This window comes from Takifugu rubripes, chromosome 9 (genome assembly GCF_901000725.2).
Source record: "Takifugu rubripes chromosome 9, fTakRub1.2, whole genome shotgun sequence".
In the NCBI taxonomy this organism is placed as follows: Eukaryota; Metazoa; Chordata; class Actinopteri; order Tetraodontiformes; family Tetraodontidae; genus Takifugu; species Takifugu rubripes.
Window position 1 is genome coordinate 11,814,100 of NC_042293.1, and position 25,194 is coordinate 11,839,293.

A 25,194-nucleotide genomic window follows, 5' to 3' on the forward strand; every position below is an offset into this window, starting at 1 on the left:
GAAGAGAGCTTAAACACTCAAGTTGCTTTCTTTAAAGACTTTTTTCCTTTATTCTCGATCATGTTTGAGACGACTGTAGTTGCTTTTGTGAGACACATTGATTATAACTGGCCCCAGAAGCAGATCTTCCCTCAGTGAGAGGCGTCTGCGACCATTTGTCACGAACTCTCATGACAGAAGCATCCAAACAGATTTTTCTACCGAGTGCTCCTTCCCTGCCGGGTGAGAGTTAATCTAGTAAAACAGTGGTGACTTTACCCAACAACCCACAGTGGTCTAAAAACAGTCTGAGCTAGACTCTGTTAAATAAAGCCTATGACAAACTACAGGATATTTATATTCTATGACCATATAAATTAGGTGAAAAGCCTCCTGCTGATGAGGAAGTTGTACTACTGTACTTATAATAGATTCTATTGAAAATACTTGGAATGTATAACAAAGTATTGTAAGGCTTTCACTGACCTTCTGGACAGGCTTAGAAAGCGAGATGATGCCATTCCTGACATTATTATGTCTTGAATACATTATGTTTGTGCTGTACAACTAATGTACAAAAGATCAGGATCTGGGGAATTCTAATAGAAGACAGTCAGACTTTTCTTTGAAGAGCAGTTTTGGTCCAAGCTAAGTGAGCCCTTCACCACCGCAATGGTGCAACAGTGTGATCTTTCCCCCCTTTTTACAAAGTGTGTGTCCGGTCTACTTCAAGAATCTTCTTTTCCAGACCCAAAGTACACGCGCGCACACACACGACCTTCTGCATGTCATGTCTCAGGGCCGCCTCTTCATCATCTGATTATTCCTGCAAACATCTTGCTTCTTCCAACTTTGACATCCTGACTCAGCATCATTTCTTGGAGAGGAATTTCATCTTATTCCCTGAAAATAAATTATGCCCATTCAGAGAGAGAAAATGTCATAAAATGAGTTACGATGGACCAGGAAGCCTTACCAAGACCCTTGAGGAACTTGTTGACGCCTCTTTGCTCGCTCCCAGGAAGAGAGTCCAGATACTCTTGTGCTCTCATCTCAAACAGACCTGAAAGTGCACACAGATTCCTCAGCACGTTTCATGTCAACTACAGCTAAAAGAACAGCAATGACTAATCCAACCTCAGTACCTCTGAGGCCCTGCCTGCGCAGATCCCTCTCCTGGATGAAGCTCGTGAACATCTGGGTCTCCATGAACACCTCCAAGAACCTCCGCAAGCTTTTGGAGGTGACGGCTTTGCGGAAGGCCTCGCGTTGAAAGGAAGAGGAGGGGGGAGAGGAGGTGGGGTTGGAGGAGGAGGGGCTGGGCGAGGTGGGGGAGGTGAGAGACTCGTCGTCCCGCTCTGCTCCGGCCAGGAAGAGGGAGTAATGACCAACTATCTCCACGAAGAAGCGCACAAAGGCCTCGGATATGACCGTGCTGGGGAAGCTGCAGTCTGGTTGGAGAGGAAAAAACACAATAAAGATGCAAAAAAACAGAAAATAATCTCTCATAAACACTCAGAACATACAGTATACCGGTAGATATATATACAGTATATATATAGATACAGATAGATACACACACACACACATATACACATATATGTGAGAGTGCTGACTCACCACTCGGGTTATCTCCCCTTTCACAGGCCAGTTCCTTCCTCCTGTCGAGCACGTGCTCCAGAGCCGCCTGCAGCTTGTGAGGAAGGATGGAGTCCTCATCATCCAGCTGTGGCAGAACAGACGCAGATGTAAATATGCTCAACAAAATGGATCTCTGCAACATCTGGGAGAGCCGTCACGCGTGGCAGAGCTTTGCTTATTCTACCTGTCGTAGTAGGCGGCTGTTGCCGAGGTCGACCACCAGGACCTACAGGAAGTGGCAAAGAGAGAATGACGTCATTTCCTGCGGCGAGCAAAGACTCCCCACAGTCCATGTGCTGGGGTTATCTCACCTCTTCTATGGGCAGCTCTTTGAGTCGAGGCAGGGAACTGGAGAGGAGGCCCACTATGAAGGGGGTGGGGGTGCAGACAATATCTAGCATGGATGGGGGGAGCACGGGGATGTAGGTGTGCTGCCAGGTGAAAGGGTAGAGCAGAGCCACAACGGCATGGCAACATTGAGACAAGGTGCTGTGGAAAAAGAAAAGCAGACACTAAAAACCCATCTGTGACCAGTAAATCATGAATTCACACCGAGCTACCAAACTAGCCACATTTATTTATTTATCCAGAAACTCTACTGCTTAACATCTGAGTTCTGATCAAAAACACTTCTAAAAACAAAAGCCAAGAAGTTCATGTTCTGAGGGCCATGTGTGTGTGTGTGTGTGTGTGTCTGTGGAAAGTGGTGCATTGATTTTAATGAAACTTGAAAGGGCGGCGAGCAAGCCAGGGGGAATCCGTTTAATTTTGATGAGGATCTGAATAAAAGGGGGTGAACCAGGAATTTTAATTTAAGGGGACCGCTTGGGCTTGGTGGAGATTTGGGCTTTTGGGGTGTTGTGTGTTTATAGGAGGGGTTTTCCTTTTAACTGTTTAAATACAATTCTCGACCGCAAGATGGTGCTAAATGCCTCCTCTTGGTGATAAATAACCTCTCTTCCCACACGTTTCCTAAATTGGAAGATAATCAAACAGCTTCTTTCCTGTTACCGCAACAGATCTTCTGTTTTACCATGAGAGGATTGCTATAAGCATCACTTAGGGCGGAGTGATGTAACACTTAAAAACCATAAAGTGGCAGCGAACACATTCACCCCACGATGTTGCGTTAATCGGTCCCGGGTGTGCATCTGGTTATGGTTAATTCGTTTAAAAGATGATTGACGAGGCCAAATTTCCCCTTTCACAGTGGAGAATGTGAAACATGTATTTATGCAGCCTTTCAGAATAAGAGAAAAGACAAAAGCAAAAAATAATGATGTTTCATTGAATTACAGGAAACATGTTACAGATTTCTTTAGCTTTCCATTCACAATAACATGCTGCTTTATATATTCTGTCCTGTCTTTTGTTGATGTCTTGAATACATTAGGTGTTGTGGTGTCACTGTCCACACATGTCGTACATCGAAGCCATCTATCAGGATTCCCGGACAGTTTTTCCACAGTTATTCCCCAGGTGACTGGTCCAAACACTCCCACTCTTTTCTTTCACACTCAGCCAGGATGTTCCTTCCCTCACCCCCCCCCCCACTGATTCAACCTTTTAACTATCTACTGCTGTCATCATTAAGAGGCTGGTTAAAAATAAGATATTGGCCATGTTTGTTGCCTGGAGAGCAGATGAACGATAGCTACGCCTGAAAAACGCTGCCACACACCTGAGTTTGTCAGCTGTGAAAATGACCCTGCGCTCCAGGAGCAGAGAGGCGAACACCCGGAGGAGGAGACGCAGGCTCAGAGAGGAGAAGAGGCATTCAAAGTCGACATGTTCCAGCCGGGAATCTGACGGCCTGCACAGCTCTATCACCTGCAGGGTTGGACCCGGAACAATGGATCACAAACACAGGCGCTACTCAGGCGGCCATTTCCATCAGCACCTCACCTCTGTTCCAGAGCCGGGTAGGAAGTTTTTGACAGTGATGGTCCTCCCAGGAGCAGGGAAGGGAGCTTCCATTATTCCTCTCATAAAAGGCTGCACCAGAGCGGGGGAGATGGCCCTTCTCTTCTCCACTTCATCCAAGATCTTCAAAACAGAACGCAGCTGTGTCATGTCGGGTGTCAGGGTCGCCCAGCGCAGCTCCAGCATCACATAGTTCAAATTTTTCCCCCCGAGCCAATGGGTAATTATTGTTATATTCAAGTTAAATGCATCAAAATTATAAGACATTTCTCAAAACAAAACCAAAAAAAAAATACAAACCTACTTATCTAATCTAATCCTCATGCAGAGCCAAATGACGTCAAATATCGGTGGAACAAAGAGCTGTTTCATTGACATTTATACATCTGGATGATATTCAACATTAAAATTAATAGCTTATAGTATATTTACTTTTGTATGCCAACATTTGTGTCCTCAAAAAACCCTCTTACAGCGGCAGCATCTGTAGGCTGCACGTATATTAAAGCCTGTACGCTGACTAGCCCATAACTTAAGTCTCAGTATGGGGAACCTTCACCACTGGCATACCCACATTGGCTGCAGCTTTGTAGTGGAGCCAGAACTGAAGGGTTCTGTGGCGAGCGGACCAGATGCAAGCTGGGTGGGGCTCGGTGGGCACCGTGGGAGGTGCTGTTTTATACGTCTTAATGAGGGTGGAGCTCCAGGTGTGTGTAGTAAGTGTCAATGCGGTGATGAACATGTGAATTCTATCTACCTTTGAGAAGAGGTCGAAGCAACCCAGGCGGCTGACAATGCAGTAGACCTCGGGGAGCCTCCGGCCTTTGCCGCTGGGCTGCAAACAGCATGAAATATCAGAACCAGAACACTGATGTGTCACAAGACCGCTCATCTAACAACAATCATGGGATTAGAGCAGTGGAGCAGAGCAAAGCCCTTTAGACCGACGCTTTGAAATTACAGCCCGAGGAAAAACTGAACGTGTTCTGGGCTGCCAAAGTCGAGGAACGTCAAATAAAAGCTTGCGCGGGTCAGCAAATTTATAATAAGACGCATCCATATTGAAATGAATTTACCAGCAAGAGTCAGCAGCAGTTTTAAAAGTTCATACCAGTAATCGGCGACAGTAGCCAAACCGCCTGCTTCCATCCTCACCAGTGAGGACAAATGAGAAGGTCTCACTGAGGAAAAAAAGAGCATTTTAACAGATCCAAGGATTTCAAGGATTCAAGGATCACACAAGAACAGGAAATGACATTCTCGCGTTTGTCTTTGGTAAACAGGTCCTCGGTGCTTTTAAAAGCCCCTGAGGACAGGTTTAGTCTGCAAATATCGACCAAGAACCTCTTAAGCTCTATTTGACAGGTGGTCATTGACTGTGAAGGCCACTCAGGAAGTCCAGAACGAGGCTGTTTTGGAGGTATTTGATGTTGGGTAATTATTAGCCATCGCTGTCTGGACACTCAATGTCACTTCTCAAAAGAATGTAGATTTCGAAAGGCGAGCGCAGGAAACTCTGAGCAACAGAACTTCTAATAACAGACCAGGTGGAAGGTGCTCAAGAAAACAGTCATCGTTACGAGCTTTCGGTTTTTATTCCTGATCTGACACGTGGTTACCAGCCAGGAAAACAGCTGAGCTTTTACCGCACCACCGGGAATTTCCAGCGTCCCTGTTTTGTTTCACTTTTCGGAGCGGGGCAGAGCTGGACTGACCTGGGGAAGCTGTCGACAGGCGCCCAGTCTTTGGCATCAGGGAAACAGAACTGGGGGATGACCTTCAGCTGGTCCTCAGTCTCCCGCATGAACTTGAAGCTCCTCTCAAGCTGAAAGGAAAGAGGAAAACCCTTGAACAGTTTACATTAAGTGTACATTTTTGCATTATACACCTGAAAAGAAGTGCATTAAGTTAACATTTGGCATTGGCAATAACTAAAACTGCTCTCAGACTGTGATGTGCCTGGAAACTAGCATTGAATTTAAATACATAGTGAATTTAAATAAAGCAACATCTTTATTTATTTTTACATGTTTAGCATGTTTTACCTTGAGTGGAAACTGCTGCGTGACTTCTGGCAGGTACGGGACTCCAGCCTTGGTCTTGTGGAGTGCAACTACTATGAAATACTCAAAAAGTTTCCTCTCCTGCAGCTCCATCAGATCTCTCTCCAAGGTGCGGCACTTGTCCGTCTGCCTCAGCATGGACTGGACTGACACCAGCCGCAGGCTGTGAGCTGAGACAGGGAAGCAAATGAATGCACGCATTTTATTGTTGCAGTTGAGGAACAACCTAACACAGATGTGCCAGTTCTTTGTTCCTGTTCTCACCTTTTAGTTTTTCTTCCGTGTCACTTTCCGACTCGCTGTTCTCATCTGTCACTGGATTCCAGGAGTGATTAAGTTCAAAATTTAGTCTAATTGCGCCAAAAATGGAAATTACATGGAGTTTGCATTCAAGTTTAAAGCCACACCTCTACCAGAGCTGTACTCAGTGGACTGAGACACCTTCTTCATACGTTTCTTCCCCCTCCGAGCCTCAAAGATGGCATTAATTTTCAACACCACCTGCAGGGGCCACGGAGACAGAAATGTTGACGTCAAAACCAAAATCCTCATTCATGATAGTTTTATACAGACGAATAAAAATACATACATACAAACATACATATACGGCATTTAATCCAAGGCAGAGGTTTGTAATGCTACATGGGGGAGGCCTTTTTCCAGGCACACTTCTGACAGGAAATATCCATCAGAAAAGTTTCCCTCCTTTACTCATCTCCAGATGGCAGCGTGAGCGGAACAGCTCCAACCCTCCTTGTGCAGTTCGCGTCACTGTAAATCTCTAACAGAGTGGGGCCCCTCAGTGTGCTCGTACCTTGGGGATTTTCCTGCGCCTCCGATTGTATGGATCTCCAGAGAGACAGGGGGTGTCGTCGGGGCTGCTGGGCGTGGAGGGGGGGCTGATACGGGAAGACGTAGAGATACCGGCGTCTCTGTTGATCTTGCGCAGCTCCAGGAGTTTGAAGCTCCGCCTTTCTGAAGTCTGTCTGAAGAAGCCAGGCTTAGAGGGGAGCTGAAGGATTAAAAAACAGACTTTTTTCCCCGCTATGTGCTGCTATTAAAATATAGTTTGCGTCAGAAACAAGTTACCTTGGTTGGCGTGTCAGGTACGGGAGATGAGGATGAAGGTGAAACACATTTGGTTCGCAAACAGCTTCTCTCCATCTCTATATCTTCGTAAGGATTTTCCTTAGGAGGAGGGTCTTCAAAAGAAAGTTCAATCTAGATTTACTGCGGCCAAAGTTTTGTCGCATAACATGCCGAGCAAGTGTTATTTATTCACTCTTTCATGATCGGGAAGGTTCTTCTTCAAACCTAACAAATTTGATTAGACAGCAAGATTGAAGAACTTGTTGTTTTCTCACGTTGGTCATGAGATTACTTCTCCAAATGTGCAGAAAGATATAAGCAATGTCGTTCCTCTCAGCTCATAATTAACAGTAAATGACTGGGGGTGACTGCATCGTTAAAGGTAAATATAACTCCTGGAACAAGTCCTCCCCTGCAGATAAGAAGTTTCATCTCCTAAAACCTGCCCCTCATCTGCCTGAATCTCCTCTTTGATGCATGAATCCATCCTCCAGATGTGGCCTGCAGGAATTAAATGTTCAACCCCTCTCCCCCCCCATCTGAGGAAAACAAGGGTCCACATTACTCCCTGATGAGCACATCAGACCAACCGCTATACGGTGTGTTTACATTTACTCATCATCTGTGTGTGTGAGCCTGTCATGTTATGGTGACAGTTGAAAAAACCCACCTGAGCTTGTTTTTAAGGAGGAAAAGTCTCTAAGTTGAGTGTCTGCTCTACAATCTGAGCATTTCTGAAGACAAGCACAGTTCTACGCAAGAAAGAAAACCTATGAAACTATTCAAAACGGGACATGGAATTTTGAATATAGTGCAATTTATTGTCTGTTGCACGCAAGCAGAACCAACTCTTGACGAGTCTCTGGAATAAAGCCAGGGTGCTGAGGTGGCTGCCAGGGTGCTGTGTGGTTCGCGTACCCCCTACTGCAGCCAATCACAGTAGCCAACTTGGGCTACGACCTCACACAAGGGCGCTATTGTTCACCATGAGATTGCACAGCATCTAGATGGGGTTGTCATAACAGTGCAGATAATAAGGCAGGAAGGTAAGTGGGGCTTCTGTGTATCATCTTTAATAAAGGCAGCATGGAACCGTATTAAAACTGGAGCAGGGAAAAAAAAACAGAGATTGGGTTTAGCTTGGCCTCCTAATCACCTCTGTGCCTGAACTTCATGAAAACAGCAAGCTGTATATGAAAATCAGGGCGACCTTGTAATCAAAATTGATCATTTGCAGCTGTTGTCAACACACACACACACACACACACACACACACACGTTAGTGCAAATGAGGTAACAACGTCAAGGTTACCTATTATGTCCTCGTAGACATTCTCTTCCGATAAAGTGCGTGTTATCCCCAGCCTTGACTGAGCGTACCAGTCCACCCTGCAGCTGTCTGAAGATGACTGGAGCAGATCCTCGAACTCATAGGACTTCCTGAGCATTACAGAGATATCGGAGAGTCGCACGTCAAGCACAAACAAAGAAAAGCGAGAAATCGTCTTTCGCTGGTGTCTTGGAGTGAATGTTTGTTCATCTTGATTCTTTCAAAGACTTCTGCTCCAAAAAGATGTTATTTTCTAGTCTTCATATTTGATTTAATGCATCTGTGTTTCATCACTGTCACACACTGGAGCCCTGCAGCAGGAAGCACACACACGCTTGCATTTCTATTCCTACGCACGCAGTGACTATTGTTGCCCCAAGTTCATTAGTTACAATGAAAAGTGACCTTTCTAAAAACCCTTGAAATGTGTATCTCCAAACCTGGGCCTAGGTTCTGGAGAAAACATTGCCTTGTAGACATCCTCATCATCAGACGAATGTTTTTATGGACTGAAATCACAGTGTTACACTAATGTGATTCACACCAGCTCTTGCAGCCTCTCCTCCACTTTCAGGAAAGTTTTGGAAAGTCAGAATGAAATCAACCGATGTCTACATTCCACACATCCGACTAGTGATCTCACTCTGTGGCTATTTAGAGAGAAGATGATATCACTGGGGGGGGGGGGGGGGGTGATTTACAGCAGATGTGGGGATGTTGTTTACCTCAGAGCTCAAAATGTAGAAGAGGAAACCTTACATGATATGCACAGGAGACATCAGAGGGCAAAACTAATTTCAGGGTTAAAATTGCTCATATTTTGTTGGTTTTCATGGTGTGAAATTCAATTTAAATTTGCTTTGAACACACAAAACACGTCCTTGTCATACCTGTTATTGCTATTCCGGGATTTTTCAGCCCAGGGTCTCTTACAAACTCCAGGTGGTGGGCAGGTAGGTAAAGGTGGAGGAGGAAGTGATGGTAAAGGGGGCAAGTTCCTTCTTCCTTTTCCTGAGCTGGGACCTAAAGCAGGGGGCGTGTGGTGCTGAAATGTCCTCTGGGGTTTAGGTGGAGGGTTTGTGGATGGAGCACCCGGCTCACTGTATACATTCTCTGGATCTCCCCCCTTGCGTCTCTGTGACCTGCCAGGCCGTGCCACATCAAAAGTTCCAAAAATGGGCTCATGGAGCTTCTTTTCTGTTTCTTCCACCTCCTCTTTTGAGGGAGGGGAGAAGTAATTCCCTGGAAATGCAAGGGAAGGTCTGTCAGGAACATCCTTTGTTGCCTTCTCCAGTTTCTTAATATGAGTTAACACAGTTTTCTTCTCTTGTGGTTGTTCTGTTGGTTTGGTAATTTGAAAGCTCTTTTCGAGAACCAATTCTTTGTCCTTATTCGTCGGGCATGCTGGAGATTTTGGCTTCGAATCGCTTTGTTTCCCAACATTCTCCTTTCCTGAGTCCTGTTTCTCCCTGCTGACAAACCTCTTGCTATCTGTCCTTTGGACCTCTGACGCTTTGGTCTCCTTTTTCTTCACCGCCTCGACTTCCTTCTGTGTTGTGGTCTGCAGTAACGTCCCAGTTGAATTCAGCGGAGTAACCTCTTTTTTACCTTCCCATTGTGAGATCTTGTCCCGGATGCTTGCAGACTTCGCCCCACCTGGCCCTTTGGTGTGGTTCAGCCTGTTGCACAGGCCATTCTCCATGTTAGGCAGTCGTGGATCTGTGTTGGCTGAGGACGTGTGATGAGCCAACATGGTGACCGGAGGGCCTGGGCTCTCACTCGAGGTCAGTAGAGGAGAAAGGGACACCGGGTCCTTCCTGTCTCTGGCCCTTGGTGGCCCACACACCTCTTGGCGCTGGGGCACCGTAGAAGATGGAGACTCCCTCACCTTCAAGCCGCAGCACTGGAGCCTAGAGACACGTACAGAAAACATGTTGACATATTTTCTTAAGCTTTAAGAATCTGGCATACATTATTTTAACAAGAAGGCTTGCATATGAGATGAACGGTTCTAACATAAGCTGCTTAAACTGCTAATGTACAGCCAAACTAAAGTGCAGAAATAGTAAAATAAATAAATAATCAACCATTGTTACACAGTAGGAGAGACTCTGTCCTCCTGTAGCTCTTAAAATTAGCCAGAAAACATGAGCCTTTGACAAATACATCCCAGTAGGACTTAATTTTATTAGGTATTCAAGAATTCTTGTAAAAAGAGCCTGTGCGTCTGTTTGGTGCCTCTGTTTTTGACTGTGAGTTGCTCTGTGAAGATTACTAGGCCATGACTGCTTGAACTTTGGGTTTGGGGGTCAAAGTTTACAAGCTGCACACACACAGCTATTTCTGGAGAGGAAATTGAAGTATGGACAGAAGAGGGGAGAGGCCAAAGTGCGGACGTGCATCTTTTCTTTCTTACTTCTGACCTTCAAAACTCAGTTTTGGCTCAAAGACCATTTGTCTTTGTCTTAGCATTTCTAACAAACGGAGGAAATGCAGCTTTACTGAATAAGTGCTGATGGCATTGTTGCAAGAAAAAAAACCAACAGTCATCCATTTTGGAGGAAATCACTGAGGAAAACTACAGATTATTTTCTTTAGAGAGAAAAATCTTTTAAACATTGCATTAGAAATGAGGAAACAAAATAATCTTTAGAATGATCTCTGCACTTCCCTTCAGTGTTAAGAGATGAATCCGGGTGAAACAGATAAGCCAAATAAAGAACCAAGGAATGGAAGGTCTTTGAAATGGACCAAATAATGATCTACAGTCACCTCTAAACCTTTGATCAAGCCCAGTATGATCGTCCAAAACAGGCGCCATGTCAATCTGACTGGGTCTTTTAATTCTCTGTTGTAATCCAAATAGCACTAATGAAGGGACAACACCCAGTGGTTATTGAGGTATTACACAGCGGGGGGCAAAGAACAGTATCCAGATGGTCAACTTAGCCCCACTCAAGCCTTCCTTTTGTTATGCTGTGTATGCAGCAGTTGCAGAACTGACCTCAGAGGCCTCTACTCCGCTTCAAATTCAGGAAATTCATGTATTTGATACTGCTAAACTAGGTCTGACAGAAATATTGCCTGTTGGTCATATACAAGAGCTAATATCAGATCAGAGCAGGTCTTAAAATGCAAAGAAAATTTAAAATGACTCTGATGCACCATAATATTGTTCTTTTAATTGTGTAGGTCAGAGCCATGGAAAAGATTAAGAGTTTTTACAGCTGAGCAGTACTTTATTTAACAAGGAATGTCCTTGAGGTTTGACTCGGTCCTTCATGCTGGATTGGCTGAAAATAAAAATTCCAGGATGAATTATAATCCTCAAGGCTGATTCAAGCATGCGAGGAGGAAAGTTTGGCTGCAGCCTTTTTTACCCACTTGTGCTGCAGGAGTTCTGCTTGACGACCAACACGAGGCATTTTATTTTCACGGTACAGATGAACCCAGGGGTCAACAATGCTCCCATGTCAAGAAATTCTACAAACATGCTATTTCACTATAAACAAATACAGCCATTATGAAAATGATTCATACATCTATTCTCTTTCTACTCTGCCTTGAATAAGCATAACTTTCTAGATTTCTGGCACGCAGACCTTTTGTGTTTTTGCTTCAACACACAGGCGAAGGAACAGCATGAAACATAAGTGGTCTAAATTTCAACCATTCAGTGGTAAGGGGAATCATTTATTTGCTATGTTAACCACAGTGGCTGCTGTGGCTTGGTATTGACCATGTTTGATTTTAAAAATATCCATTCATCCAATTTCTGTTAACCGCGGATTATTCCTAACCAGGGTCACCGGGTCCTTAGGCCGAGAGGCAAGCATGCATGCCATTCACTGACACGTTCGCACCTACAGGCAACTGAGGGTCTCCATTTCAGGCTAATGTGCATGATTTTGGACTGTGTGGGGAAACTAGAATACCCAGAGAAAACCCAGGGAGAACACAAAGGTCTGAGTCACCTACCCGTTAACTGATTGGTAGATACAGTTGTCAGTGTTCGTGCAGAGCAGCAGGGCCCTCCCACCGGTCATGGTGCTAGCAGCAGGCATCCTGCATAAAGAGGAACAGTCAGTAGGATAATATGTAGAATCTGTCAAAGAAATATGCCCCTAAAAATGAGTTTCAGTGGGTCAAAAGAAGAGTGGTTTTCAGGATTTTTCCACCTTACTCCAGTATGTGAATGAAAACTACCAACTCACCCAAACCTCACATTTCTGTGGTGATAGAAGTGCACAGAAAAAGACCTCACAGGTTGCATGGCCCCCCACCGAAAGTCAAATAGGGACTGAATAATAGAATATCCTGAAAGATCTGCAGTATAAGCCAGCACATATGCAACAGGATGGAAAACTACATAAGATACTGGACTGAAATAAAGCTTTTTAGGCAGTTATTAGTGGCAGCTACAGTAGTAGCCACACAAGGGCTCTCATTCAACCCCAAATCTACATTCTTTCCACTTCACAGGTTTTTGGTGTCAGCATATATTTGCATTTGTCCTGATTATGCATAAATACTACAGTGCCAAGGAGAGTGTGAAGCAACATACTAGACTTTGTTTAAAATGATTACAAACCCAGATACCGTTGTACCGCGATAAGACCACCCATAGGTAAAATCAAATAAGAGTCACTTACTGCCTTTACAGGCCTGGCACAGAGTTGAAGGGCTTATTCTGTGTTCTACAGATGTGGTTAACATTCGAGAAGAAGGAAAATGAGGGTTACCCTGCTGCTGGCTCCTATTCACATTTTATTCCTTTGGTATATTCACAGACACATTATTACAAGGTTTTGTTAATACTCAGAAGAGTATTAAAACACACCTTCACAGACCTACACTAAGTGCCAGCCTGCACATAATTCATGGGAATGCAATAGCTCAACCAGACCTGGAGGGATACTTTATGGTTTCTGCAGCCATCAGCTCTTGCTCAATGAAGATGCATTAATTAACCCAGACTTCTTATTCCCTTGTTTTCTGACTCTTCAGGGAATGTTAACCTAATTCTACAGAATTCCACAAATGGTTTTCCCAACTGATTGTGAGGCATGTCAGAACAAAGCCACAATTTCAGTAGATTACATGGGGAAATAAATGCAGCAAACTAGCCGAAGCCTCCCCTGAACTAACGACATAATTGGCCCAGTGGGTCCATGTCAAGGAGTGATTCCTGGCTTGTGATTCATTTTCCTTTAAGTCTTTCATAATAAAATAAACGCTTATTGTGTAAAAGTCACTATAGAAGTAGACTAAAGGGCCCATATGTCATGTTTTCAGTTCGAAGCTCAAAGTTTGCCTTCAGCAAGTCATCAGCACAAGCTCTTACCCCCTGAGGAAGAGGAGGAGGTCCGCACCAGCCATCCATCCACTGGTCTGTAGACCCAAATTATTTTCAGCTGTGAGCTTAACAGAGGTCACATGTTTGAGGGGAAACATCCATTTCTTTTTCCTCTCCCCCCCTCTTGATTTTTTTTCTCCTTCCCAAACCCCAACACAGAAATGAACAGAGGGAAGAGGGGTGAGTGCACGAAATAGAGGTTTTTTTTCACTTGGGCTGATGTAGACTATTACAGGTGGAGAGGGGAAAAGGTGCGAATTGAAGAGAGACAAGGTTGTCAAAACTAAAAAGGAACATGGATATTGCAAAAAGAAAAAAAGATAGATCGAAGTATACTGTTCCAATGTGGAAAAATTGTCTCTTAAAGTCCAAACAGAGAGTGCTGTTGGGTTTTTTTCCACATAATTCAGATTCATTGGCTTGAATATATCCCAACTAGACAAGCATCTCATAACAACCGTATATTTTGACAACGCTGAACATTTGGGGACTCAGGAGACACTGTTCTGGAGCGGCTTGGGGTTTTTGTCCTCCGGAGTTACAGGCAACTATTGTTAATCCTGACAGCTAGAGCAAGATGGCCACAGGACAATGTGGAGGCTGAGGGAAGCCATCTGCTGAGGCCAATAAAAATATCACGAGGAAACCCTGACCCCAGTGGCCTCCACCTGCCCTGCCCCATTTTCTGCCATGTGAGGTGTGAGAGGCCATGAACGCTGTGGCAGAGGAAGTGGTATTGTTCAACTGGACGGCTGGCTGCAGGGTGGATATTGAGATTCTCACAGATAGTACTAGGCCTTGGTTTTTAAGGCGATTTTTTCAGCTTAGATAAATTTTGAATAACCACCCGGCAAATGCTCTGTTCATTCTGTTGAACAGTACACAGACTTAAATGCCTTAGGGCATTAACTGACTGAAGAGATAGCAGAAGTCAGGTCAGACGCGGGGCATCACAGTCAAGAATCAGTTGCATAACACGCCCTGCAGGAGATTTCCATCAGCGATGGACAGCAAGTGTCCATGTGGGACAAATTCTGTAAACATGAGTCCCATATCTACTACAGAGAGGAATGCTGTTTATTTAGGCTTAACATCGAAGTGATGCCTTGCCCTTGTAAATAAAATCATATACCGGTAATAGCACAATCTAGGTCATAGTGATCATGTGGACAGATGGACCAACAACAGGTTTATTAAACCCTCGACTAAAGGACAATATCCAACGACAACAACAAAGTTTACACTAGAATGGCTGCCTGCAGGGTTGGTTAAGATGTATGTATAACATACCGGGACCATCATAGAAAAGCAGGAAAGGCCAAAGCAGGACTAAAAGAAACGACCGTAATAACTGGTGCAGCCTCTGACCAGAGGGCTGGCCAACAGTTCAGCTGGTTGGACTGTCTAACAGGACCCCAACATTCTTCAAGTTGGTGGAGAACAGAACACCTGTATCTGGATTTGAAGTCTAGTGAACAATCCTGTAATCATATTGGCTTGACTAAAGGACACAAGACATAGCGCCGGCAGTTGGGACCCACAGCACTTGTGTCCAAACAGCTGGTCTTCAAAAAGTATTGCTAATGAGTTTTTTAACTGTAGAAATAGCATCGACCTGCATTTACTTTTATTCGTGCTGTATTCGGAGCTGCTTCTGCTGTCCAAGGCTTATATCCGTGGCACCCAGGAGATATTTACTTCTTATAGCTGCAGTGTTACAAGAGTTTCAGCCATCTGATTCGTCCTGGAACTGTTAGCTCGCTTTTCCTTCCCTCCTCCAGAAGCCCGTTTCTCCCCAACAGCTGCTTCTCATAAAGATTTCATCCTCCCATCTATCCCCCTGTCCCTTCATTCCTCTGTCCAGCCCTGCAGAATCAGCTAACACCATGACATCATCATGCAAACAGATCGTTTTGTTTTTTTGTTTTCCTTCATTCTGTCATTTCAAACTACCCAAAAAGGGCAAAGCTGCTCACACTCCAAACTGCATTTCAGTGTTATCAGGAGTCACATGACAAAAGAAGGTAAATAAACTTCTTTTTTATGGGCCAGTATGAACGTCAAGAAGTAACATGAGAGCTTAAATTTTGAGTTTGGTGCTGTTTTTTCCTTTGTGCCAACACTGACTTGGAGACCCCGTCCAGAGCGCACAAGCCAAACGCTGGCCTGCAATCAATTTCATGCACCACTGCAGCTTTAGCCAGCACTCGCTAACACATTTTTTTTCCTTGCTGTTTTCACTCTCTAATTTTCCCCTCTCCCTCTTTTCTTTCCCTTTATTCCAGCAGCTGTAGCTCAAGTGCTTGATCGGTCCTTCCAATGTCTTGAGTCCACGAGTCTTGGGCAACATTGTCTTGTAATACAGCATCTCTGCTGTATGAAAGGAGATGGTGACCCTACTGATGATAAAGTGACATTTTCTTCTCTTTAAAGGTCCTGGTTTTGTTTTTTTCATTCATGCCATGGCTTACCTTCTGAAGCTCTGGAGTGAAGATTATACGACTGCCAATTACTTACATGCACACGGGGTCAACAGATAGGACGTGCAGCTGTTTAAACTGAGTCATATAGGGATTTCACAGTGACTGACACGCTACCTTGACCTGGTAGGCCTTGACAGGTTTTGAAGGGTTCCTGGAGAAGTAAAAGAGGAAGGGCTGATGTTGGAGCAAGGATGTATGGCGAGGGGGAGGGGAAAAGAGGGTCAGGCAAATAAACAATGGAATTTTATCTGGGGTCTGCAGTCTCTCTCTCTCTCTCTCTCTCTCTCCTACTCGTCCTGTTCGGGGCCCCTGCTGCTTTCCCAAGCTGATTTCATGGCTTTGACTTGGATAGTATCCAAAACTGCCCAACCCTATGACAGGATCTGCCTGTATGTATGTGTTGTATTATCCTACACAAATGGTTCACCATAAAGTGTGTTTCAAGCTGATCATGGTGTAAAAAAACAACCTTATCCACTCTGTAACTCAAAGGTAACCCCTTCCATGGCTGTGCAGATTTTAAAAAGGTTTGATTTTGGATGGTATCCACAAAGGATTCTCTTACCCTGTTGAAAGAGGAGGAATGTAAGGAAATTTCCATTCTCACCACAAAATGTCAACATATAAATATTGGAACATTTACTACAACTCATGACAATGTTAAAAACTCAAATTCAAGTGAGCTGGTCTGGATTTACTGTATCATCTGGGGATCAGAAACCTGACACGATGTTAAAGTTCTCCACCTTAACCTGACTTGAGAATCTGCACAGACTATATTTCAACCTGCACCTGCACACCCGAATGCCAAAATATATATTAAAGCACTGCACTCAGCATTAGTGTGAGAGCGGGATTAACCAGTAAACTTAGTCAAAGCCTGAACACAAACATGTGGATATGCAGCTCTCATGCTGCAGTTTACAAGGTCGGTTCAATAAGCAAACATTGCTCTGATTAAACCAAGATTTGTCTCAAAGACAATGTATCCTCTCCTTGTTGGTAGAAGTTTATCTGAAAACTGTTTATAGACTTCAGCCCTGCTGAGCTGTGTCCCCTCTTGTCCTCCCCCTGCTGCCGCCATTGTTAGGAGAGGATGAATGTGAGACACTTTGGAAACTGGGTTAACTGTAGAACCAGACAGGAACTGGCAGAGGACACCGCAAACAATTTCTCCCAGCATGTTGTTACTGCTTATCAACCGGTTCTAAATATGCCACAACTCCATTGTTAGTTTTAAAATGGTGCACATTTCTTGTTATTTGGATTGCCATTTATAAAAACACTTCTGAGAGCTTCGGTGTCTACAGTGAATCCCCCTGAGAACTAGAAGACAGAGTCAGAATATGACCTCATCATACAGATAAACACAACTCTATTATAATTGGGACAACCATAAAAGAGAGCCTCCACAAATGCACTTACAAATGGAACTGAGGGACAACAAGCTGCAACATCAACTAGGAGGCTTTTCTTGTTTGTGTTTTTGTGCACTACAGTCGAGTACGTGTAATTGGGAAGTGGGATTAAAAACTTCCTCTTTTATGTAGAAAAACAAGGCCATGAGACTTGTGCAAAACTGAATGTATCCTTTACAGTCAGAAAATGACTTCAGCATTAAAATATTGGGGAGAAAAGGGCAGAAAAGGGCAGAAAAAGTAAAGACAAAGTCAGTAGAATCTTTCTTCAAGGGTCCCTCTCAGTGGTGCACCTGTCAGGCTTTCCAAATGATCATCTGTACCATCTTAACAACAGGCTTCTAAGAGGAAAACGCTTTCCTGTTGGAGAGTCCTGTATTCCTCTTTCTGGGCTGAAGTTGCATTGCAACATGATAAATCTCTCTGGAAATAGAAACTTGGCTCTTTGGTAACTGTTTCAAAATAAGGCAATTTCCCTTTTTCCAACATATACAAATCAGGGAGGGAAGAAAAACCTCGCTAACAAAGAAAAGGGCAAAATCTTGAGTGAGAATAGGGGGGGGAGTGGAGGTGGAGGATGAATTAGAGTGACGAGATCTCACTCTCTCCCCCATCTGGCAGCAGGTGTCATCTTACGTCTCCTCACAGAGTCGGAGCATCTGTCTTTCACCTCCTTTCCATTCCAGCCCCTCCTCCCCAGCAGATAAGCTGATTTTTTATGATATAAATATGGAGAAAGGATGTAGACCCTGATCTGGATGTCGTCTTAACTCTTCCAGGAGACTCTGCTTTTGGACACTTTCACACCTGATGGAAATGGTTGGTCAGTGTCATCAGAGCTGATCCAGCAACATCTACATCCCATTTAATCATCTAATACAAGCTGTTTATCTAGATTGAGAATAAAAAAGAAACCTGACCTAAAACTAAATTCCATTTTTCCATATTTGGCCATCAGAACCAGTGTCGTTTTTCACATGGTTCTCATTTAAACTTGTAAAGACATGAAGTTAGGTTTAAATATACAGTAGTGCCATGCTTTTAACTCCAGTGCATTATTGTTTATATGTACATTATTTGAATATGTGCTGCAATATTTGCAATCAACAGAGTGGAAACCGCTATAATCAATGAAATGTCAATTATAGCTGTCGGGACTGATTAAAGCTGTAGAGCAGAGCTCCTGAGTCATCAATACTGGTCCCAATTACTCTCCTGGCCCGGCAGACCAGCATCCATGCCAACTCTTCCCTGGGACCAGTTTTATTAACTTTTTATTGTATCCATAACTGGACTATATTTGCAGTTCCAAGTTACTCAAACTCCCGCCAACGTGAGAAAACAAAGACTTTAATACACCTGCTTGTTAAAGCATTTGAAACCACAGAATTCCCCTGAAACCTTCAAACACCAATAATCCGGCAATTTTTTTTCAATCAGCTTTAACATCATTGCATGAGTTACTGTCAGGAGATGATGATGATCCGACCATCCACCACATTAGTTCCCACTGAATCATCTCAACAACTGTTGGAGAGATTGCTAAATGAATTTTTCACAAGTTTCCACATTGACTTGAGGCCCTTGAACTGCCTTTGATGGTTTTCCGACCCTCCACTAAAGTCATGTGTCATACCGCCACATTTGGAGGAAACATATTTATGGTTTCCAGATGACCAATTGAAATTATTTTAACGATGTCCTGAGATTGAATATTAGAACTTTGTTGGGGAGTAATTACAAGTTTATATGCTATTAAATGGCAGCAATATCCAGCAAATACCATACTGTATCAGTAAATGTGGTTAGTATGCATCAACACTTCCTGTTACCGTGCAAAAATGAATCCGCCTCAGTGCTGCAATTCTGTGCTGGTGATGTCATTTGGAACCAGTGTTTGCCATGACTGGGTCCAATATCAAGCCACTTTTCGCCCATGTTTTACCCCATTTTAACTGAAAAAAGACCTATATCCAAAGTAAATTATTGGTAAAAGGAGATAATTGAGACACCCCTGAAGAAAGATTCCATCATAACATGATTGAGCTGAATGGTTCAGACTTGAGAAGTCTCACAAATATGCCACCGTTCATAGCGGGAAAAGGAAGATGCCCTAATAACAGAGAATGTGCTGCAGTAAGTGGAAATAAAAACTCTTCAAAGAACAAGATGACTTTCAGTTCTAGTTTCTCCAACATAATTAATTAAGTCAGCGCTGACATCCAATGCCAAAATACTCTACTTTTTTTCTTTCCTTGTCCCCAATTTCACATTTTCGAGATTCCCAACAGAGTTCCTCCATCTCATCCCTGCTCTCCTGCCTCTCCGCATGGCGACACAAAAAACACATTTTCTAATTCAACCCTGTCCATCCCAGAGGGAGCCCGAACAAGGCGATAGCTTGGGAAAGTGCTCTTCCGGAGTGTAGACTCCAAAGTCAGAGTGTGAGTCGACATCTGTGACCTCCACACACTGTGACCATCAACTCAGACCAAGACTGAGTTTAACTCTGAGTTTCATTTTTGCAGTGTTACATCTGAAATTGAAGAATTACAATAGAATATACGAAACTGTGGATTGTGAGTTAAGATAGCATTGTTAGCAAATACAGAAATAGGAAGTTCTTGAAACAGTCATTACACTGGAGACAGACAGGTAACTACTACTTTCCATGATTAAAAACTTAATAAGACTGTGCCTCTATGTGATTTGGTCCGATCAAAGCTGCGTCTGCAGTGTGTCTGGACTATCTGCTCATTAAGTCGTTACACTTGGATAAACCTCCAGACAATGTTTTGATTCTCATTATAGAGTAGATCCCTAAATTGACAGGTAAACACACTTCTTCTCAGTCTCAGTTCTGTTTCCAAAAGAGACATAGAACAGAAAAAAAGGATCTTGAAACACCATAAAGGTCATCACTCTTAAATGTTATACTGCAACTACAAGTGTTGATTACACATAACGAAGCCTTCTCATTCTGCTCGGAATGCGAAGCCCAAATCAATAAGCTGCTGACCCACGCTATAGTCCCATAGGATGCATTCCTTTTCAGACTACAGCCTTTACTGTCTCCAACGTTCTTTTTTTTAAGCTGAGCACACTGCTCCAATGGGAAGTACATGTTCATGTACAGTTGTTTTGCCCACACATACTTGAACGCCCCCAAAACATTGAACTCATATATCCAGTTGTTTGTTTCCTTGTCTCGGCGGGTATTGTGGTCTATGTGTTTGAGTCTGCTTCTGTCTGCTTTCGTGTAGGATTTTTAAACACATGCCACCACCGCCGCCGCTTATACATCAATGTACATTGCAAATATTATTGTGCTTTTGAGTCTTCAACAACACGCCATCAACCACAGCTCAAAGAAATTAATCTGTCATCGCATCACATCTCCACAATGAAGAGGACTCACACTTTTACAGGAAGTAGAGTCAACTTCCCTTGTTCTGTTAAATACTGGTAATATGCTTCAAGCTGTGTACAATATAAAGTGAATATACCGAAGAGCACCACAGCATGCAACCAAAATGTATGGTATGTGTGTATCTAATGAGGGAAAACTACAGGCAGCTGTCAACTGCATACATTCCTTCAGTAACCATTGTGATGGTGTGTATTATCCATGCATGGATGTATTTAAGTGTGCTGGCTTGAGTCTGGCAAACTGGGGGAGCCTGAATGGCGTGCATTATCCGTGCACTCATGTGTGTCTGTGACCAGGGCTTGCTTTCGATCAAACCAATGACCATCGAGCAACACCGCAGACAATAACCTCCCATATCTCTGAAACAAGAGAAATCCATTCACCATCACCGCAGGACACATTCCTACTGGGCACATTGCTGTGGCAACGACAACAGGCAAGCCGCCAAAGGCTTCTTTGAATGTCAGAGTGCAGAGTGTCTGTCAAAAGCCAGTTCCTGAAAGAGGAGGGGAGCATGGACTTCAACTTTCCGAAAACATGAAGGAACAGAAAAGACGCGTCTGACTCACTGCAGCTCCTAACAATCGGTTTGGTGACCTTGACCTGTCTGCCTGGAGTGGTAACATTCACACGCCTAATTAACAGCACTGGGAGCGATTCCAGGTTGATTTTATTGCTCAATAATATTCGTGTGGAGGCAGCAGTGACTAAATCAACCATCAAGCTTTTACCTCCTCGGCTCTATCAACTCCTAACCTGAACATCTAAAATGTTCGTCCAATAGCCTCAGCTTGAAGTCATGGGATATTTTGCTGGATGTTTTTACACTGATGAGTCATATCCATCAGCACCGATTCTTCAAGAATAAAAGAAACATGCTGATTCAGTTATGAGGCACAACCACGCTAAACATCTGGCATTTATGTAGTGTTTGAGTGCTGAGCAGGTACCACCCACCCCATTTAAAGCATGCAATTATTAAAAAAAGATCCCCAAACCCTTTAATTAGTAAAGCTAAAGCCTGTGTTTAATGAAAGGGTACATTTATGTCAGCAGGTATTTAGCCACAGTGTTAAAAGAAACACTGCATATGAGTGAGAAAGCTATTGAGAAAGATGCAGAAATTACAGGAAATGGCTAATGAGTGTGTTTCAAAAGTATGAATGAATCATGGAGATGGGGATGGGGATGAGCAGCCACTGACTCCATGAGTATTTCTGAGTCACGGACAAGTTCAAAATAATCAACACCACACTGACCTGATTCGATAAACTGCTCCTAAGACAAAAAAAAACAAAAAAAAAACATTTGCTACAGACAAACATTGCAGCTCCACGTCCATGTCTCTTTATCTAAAGCTCCATAAACACTCTCATTATGGCACCACAGAGTCAAATGCTCTCAATTCACTATACCTTCAACTTTAACCACTTGAGCAAATACCTCAGACAGAAGCAGGAGAGGGGTGGTCTGGCGATTTATGGACATTACACACTGTATGGACCTCCAGATGCTAATTAAATATGCTAATGGTGAACTGAAATGTTGCCCCAAAACAAAGAACTCTTCAGCTGTTGCTATAGTCAAAACAGCCCCCCCCCAATTGCTTTTTTTGACTGTTATGGCACCACAGAGTCAAATGAGGAATGGAGGAGGCATGAAGAGAGCAACTGAGGGAAAATTCCAACTTTTAACACCAGAGCTCATATGGTGACACAAATGAATGGATGTGAGTCAAGTTGGGAAGGTCATATGTTCCAGAAGGAAGAAACCAATAGCATTAATGATAATGTGAAAAGATTTAAACACGGCACGTTTTGTTCTTTAAATATTGCCAGTTGATGGAACGAAGGCACCAACAGAGAACTAAACCTTTTCATTTAGGAAATGTAAACAAGATGTTTGGCAGGCCTAGTATTGCCTAAAAAAACCTTTTGAATCACATCAAACTAATAGGCCTTTCCCTCAAAAGGCCTCACTGCTCATGTATTCATGCTCATTGTTTGGCTGCTCAATGCACAGCCTGCTCTAAGCCTCCCACAATCAACAGTACATGCCCAAAGATGCCTGGCTACTAACAAAAGGTTACTCTTTGTATCTGAAGACCTGACTGTTTGAACACCTTCGCCCTTTTGCTGCTGCAACAACACAGACACCGGATCCCTGCATGAAGATAGGAAGAATGCTCATCTCAACTTATCCTCTCCACTATACTCTCGCTCCCTCTCCCGCGCCCCCCTCAACAAGTCATTATGGAATGTGAGCAGAAGTTTGGGTGTTATCCAAATGTTCACCAAAACCATCTGTCCACACTTTGCCTTCATTTAATAAGCAGATGAGAGCTGACAGAGAGTCAGCATGTGTGTGTGTCTGTGTGAGTGTGCCTCTCTGCTCACGTGGACTCGAGGTACAGATGAGTTCATTGTAGACAATAATAAAGGATTTGTTAGACCTTTTTAATGGCTGGCTGTATACAGGTGTTACTAATACTTCAGGTGCATTTGAACTAGATTAGGAAATACATTACAGTTCAAAAAGACGCAGATAAATAAGCATGCTTGCATTTATCATTGATGGCAAATAGTTTTTCTTACCTCTCTGAGCTGGGTAAGCCCTGATGAAGTGCTCTTGAAGTAGTTTCCCATTTTGTGTAACCTGACCTTGCAGAAGACACCATCCACTTGCAAGGTTCCTTCCCTTCAGAGAAGTTTTACCCTTCTCGCACGGCCAGTGCACCTCTACCCCTGCCCCCGGCTCCCTCGGGTTTGCATAGCCCCTGTCTGTGCCTCCTGCACATAGAAAGGCACCGAGTGGAGCTCTGAGCGCCCTCCTCTACTCTAGCCTGTGGGCTAAAATACTAACTTCCCTCTCTACTCTCAGTCACCAAACACACACACACACACTCTGAATCCTGTCTCTCAATGAGGCCGGTTTTCTGTCTCTCTCTCTCTCTCTACTGTTTCTCAAACTTTTCCCACCCCCCTCCTTCTTTCTCCCTCCTTCCCTCCTTTTCTCTCCTCCCTCTCCATTTTCCGTCATCACCCCCCATCCCCTCCTATCTCCCTCCCACCCAAACCCCCCACTGCTGAACTAATCTGCAGCTGGCTGAATGATTGGATCTGTGGTTGCCAGGGAAACCTAGTGTCCTGCTCCAGGAAAGGGGGTGAATTTAGAAGGAGACAGCAAAATCTAGTGCAACTAAATACATGAATAAAAGTTTAATCTAGGTGCCAATTAAGATCCCCAGGAGTCACACAGCTCTTATAAATGAAGGGACACTTATGCACATAGATATCCCAGAATCTGTTATCATGGTAAACATGTACAACACAAACAGCTCCAATTATAGAGGCATGAGTAACCTGCGTGCGCAGAGTCTAAATGTTGCTAGACAGTAAATGTATTGTGGTATTGAGGTTGAACAACATGGTTCTGTGGTCAGGAACATAAAAATATATTAAATAAATACATTCCATCAGATTAATGTGAGAGAGAAAAGGGTGCATTGAGCAGAAAAGCCCGTAACCAAATGTAAGTAAATAAATCTAAGCTGGTGTCATTTTGTTCAGCAGGCAACACAAGATATGACAGTATCACCTCAGCACAGTAACTTTATCCTTCTGACCTTTGAGCCCAAAACCTGACCTCTCTTTTGAAATGCAAGACAGTTCTAAAAAGGCACCATTACATCAATTGCTGTGGGGGTAGGCAGGGTCCTGCAACATCTGTTTGGCATTTATCCCACCTTATTGTGTTGCTGGCCCCGGTATCAGTCAGATTCCTCAGCTTCCATTGAGCTCAGTACTCAAGACCAGCATAGCATTGCTGGGACAACTTCTGTCATTAATGGCCAACAGTAGACTTTTTAAAAACAAAAACACGATGAGTGGGTGGAAGTGTTACCGTATCGTGTGTTTTGTTTCCTACCTTCAGTTACGCTCAGGAAATAGAAGTGTCGCAAAGAAAATGCACAATTTAGGAAAAACTGCTTAGTCGCTTTTAGAACATCAATCCTTATATTTTAGCATGTAACGCATTTTATTGTCGCATAGTTTTATTTGATTATTTAAATTTTATATAAAGTATGCGCCTTTACGACGCAACCACGTGGTGCACACGGGGTCACGTCATACCCGGAAGTGAGGGATGTTTTGGTCTTGATCTGCTGCTAGGGTAACGCCGCTTGAATCGGGCATTTCGGTCACGTACTTTACTTTTCGTGAGTGAGAAATTTGGCAGTTTCACCCTCCTATTTAAGCAGAAACATACACAGCTCTGACTGCCTCAAAGGAAAATCAAGTAGGAAACAGCCTGGGAGGAGACAATATTCCGATGTTAGCTACATCTGTGCGTTTCTCAGGCAAAACTGTTATAGTTATGTGGCGACCACATCCGGAGCTCTGGATCATTCTTCCCTGATGATCAGTAATGGAATTAAACGCGGCACATTTACTCAAATACATATTAAAGGTGCAGTATTTG

The 25,194-nt window shown here is 43.6% G+C and overlaps 1 protein-coding gene across 3 annotated transcripts; it reads right to left on the bottom strand.

Moving 5' to 3' along the window:
* Window positions 1-22: 22 nt before the first annotated feature.
* On the bottom strand, window positions 23-23,661 carry LOC101063063 (DENN domain-containing protein 2A). Of its 3 annotated transcripts, XM_029841849.1 has the most exons (21): window positions 23,307-23,660; window positions 21,972-21,990; window positions 12,004-12,090; window positions 8,916-9,935; window positions 8,008-8,135; window positions 6,696-6,808; window positions 6,421-6,618; window positions 6,014-6,107; window positions 5,871-5,921; window positions 5,589-5,776; window positions 5,259-5,368; window positions 4,655-4,724; window positions 4,301-4,378; window positions 3,526-3,666; window positions 3,302-3,450; window positions 1,932-2,109; window positions 1,805-1,846; window positions 1,600-1,705; window positions 1,125-1,430; window positions 956-1,042; window positions 23-882 (listed from the first exon to the last, which is right to left on the bottom strand). In XM_029841849.1, exons 3-21 carry the CDS (start codon window positions 12,087-12,089, stop codon window positions 851-853), a joined length of 3,177 nt encoding a protein of 1,058 aa, XP_029697709.1. In that variant the 5' UTR covers window position 12,090; window positions 21,972-21,990; window positions 23,307-23,660; the 3' UTR covers window positions 23-850. The 3 variants fall into 3 exon arrangements, with proteins under 3 accessions (XP_029697709.1, XP_029697708.1, XP_011605759.1); XM_029841848.1 differs by lacking the exon at window positions 21,972-21,990 and having other exon boundaries at window positions 6,421-6,606; window positions 23,307-23,661; XM_011607457.2 differs by lacking the exon at window positions 21,972-21,990.
* Between the last annotated feature and the right edge of the window lie 1,533 nt (window positions 23,662-25,194).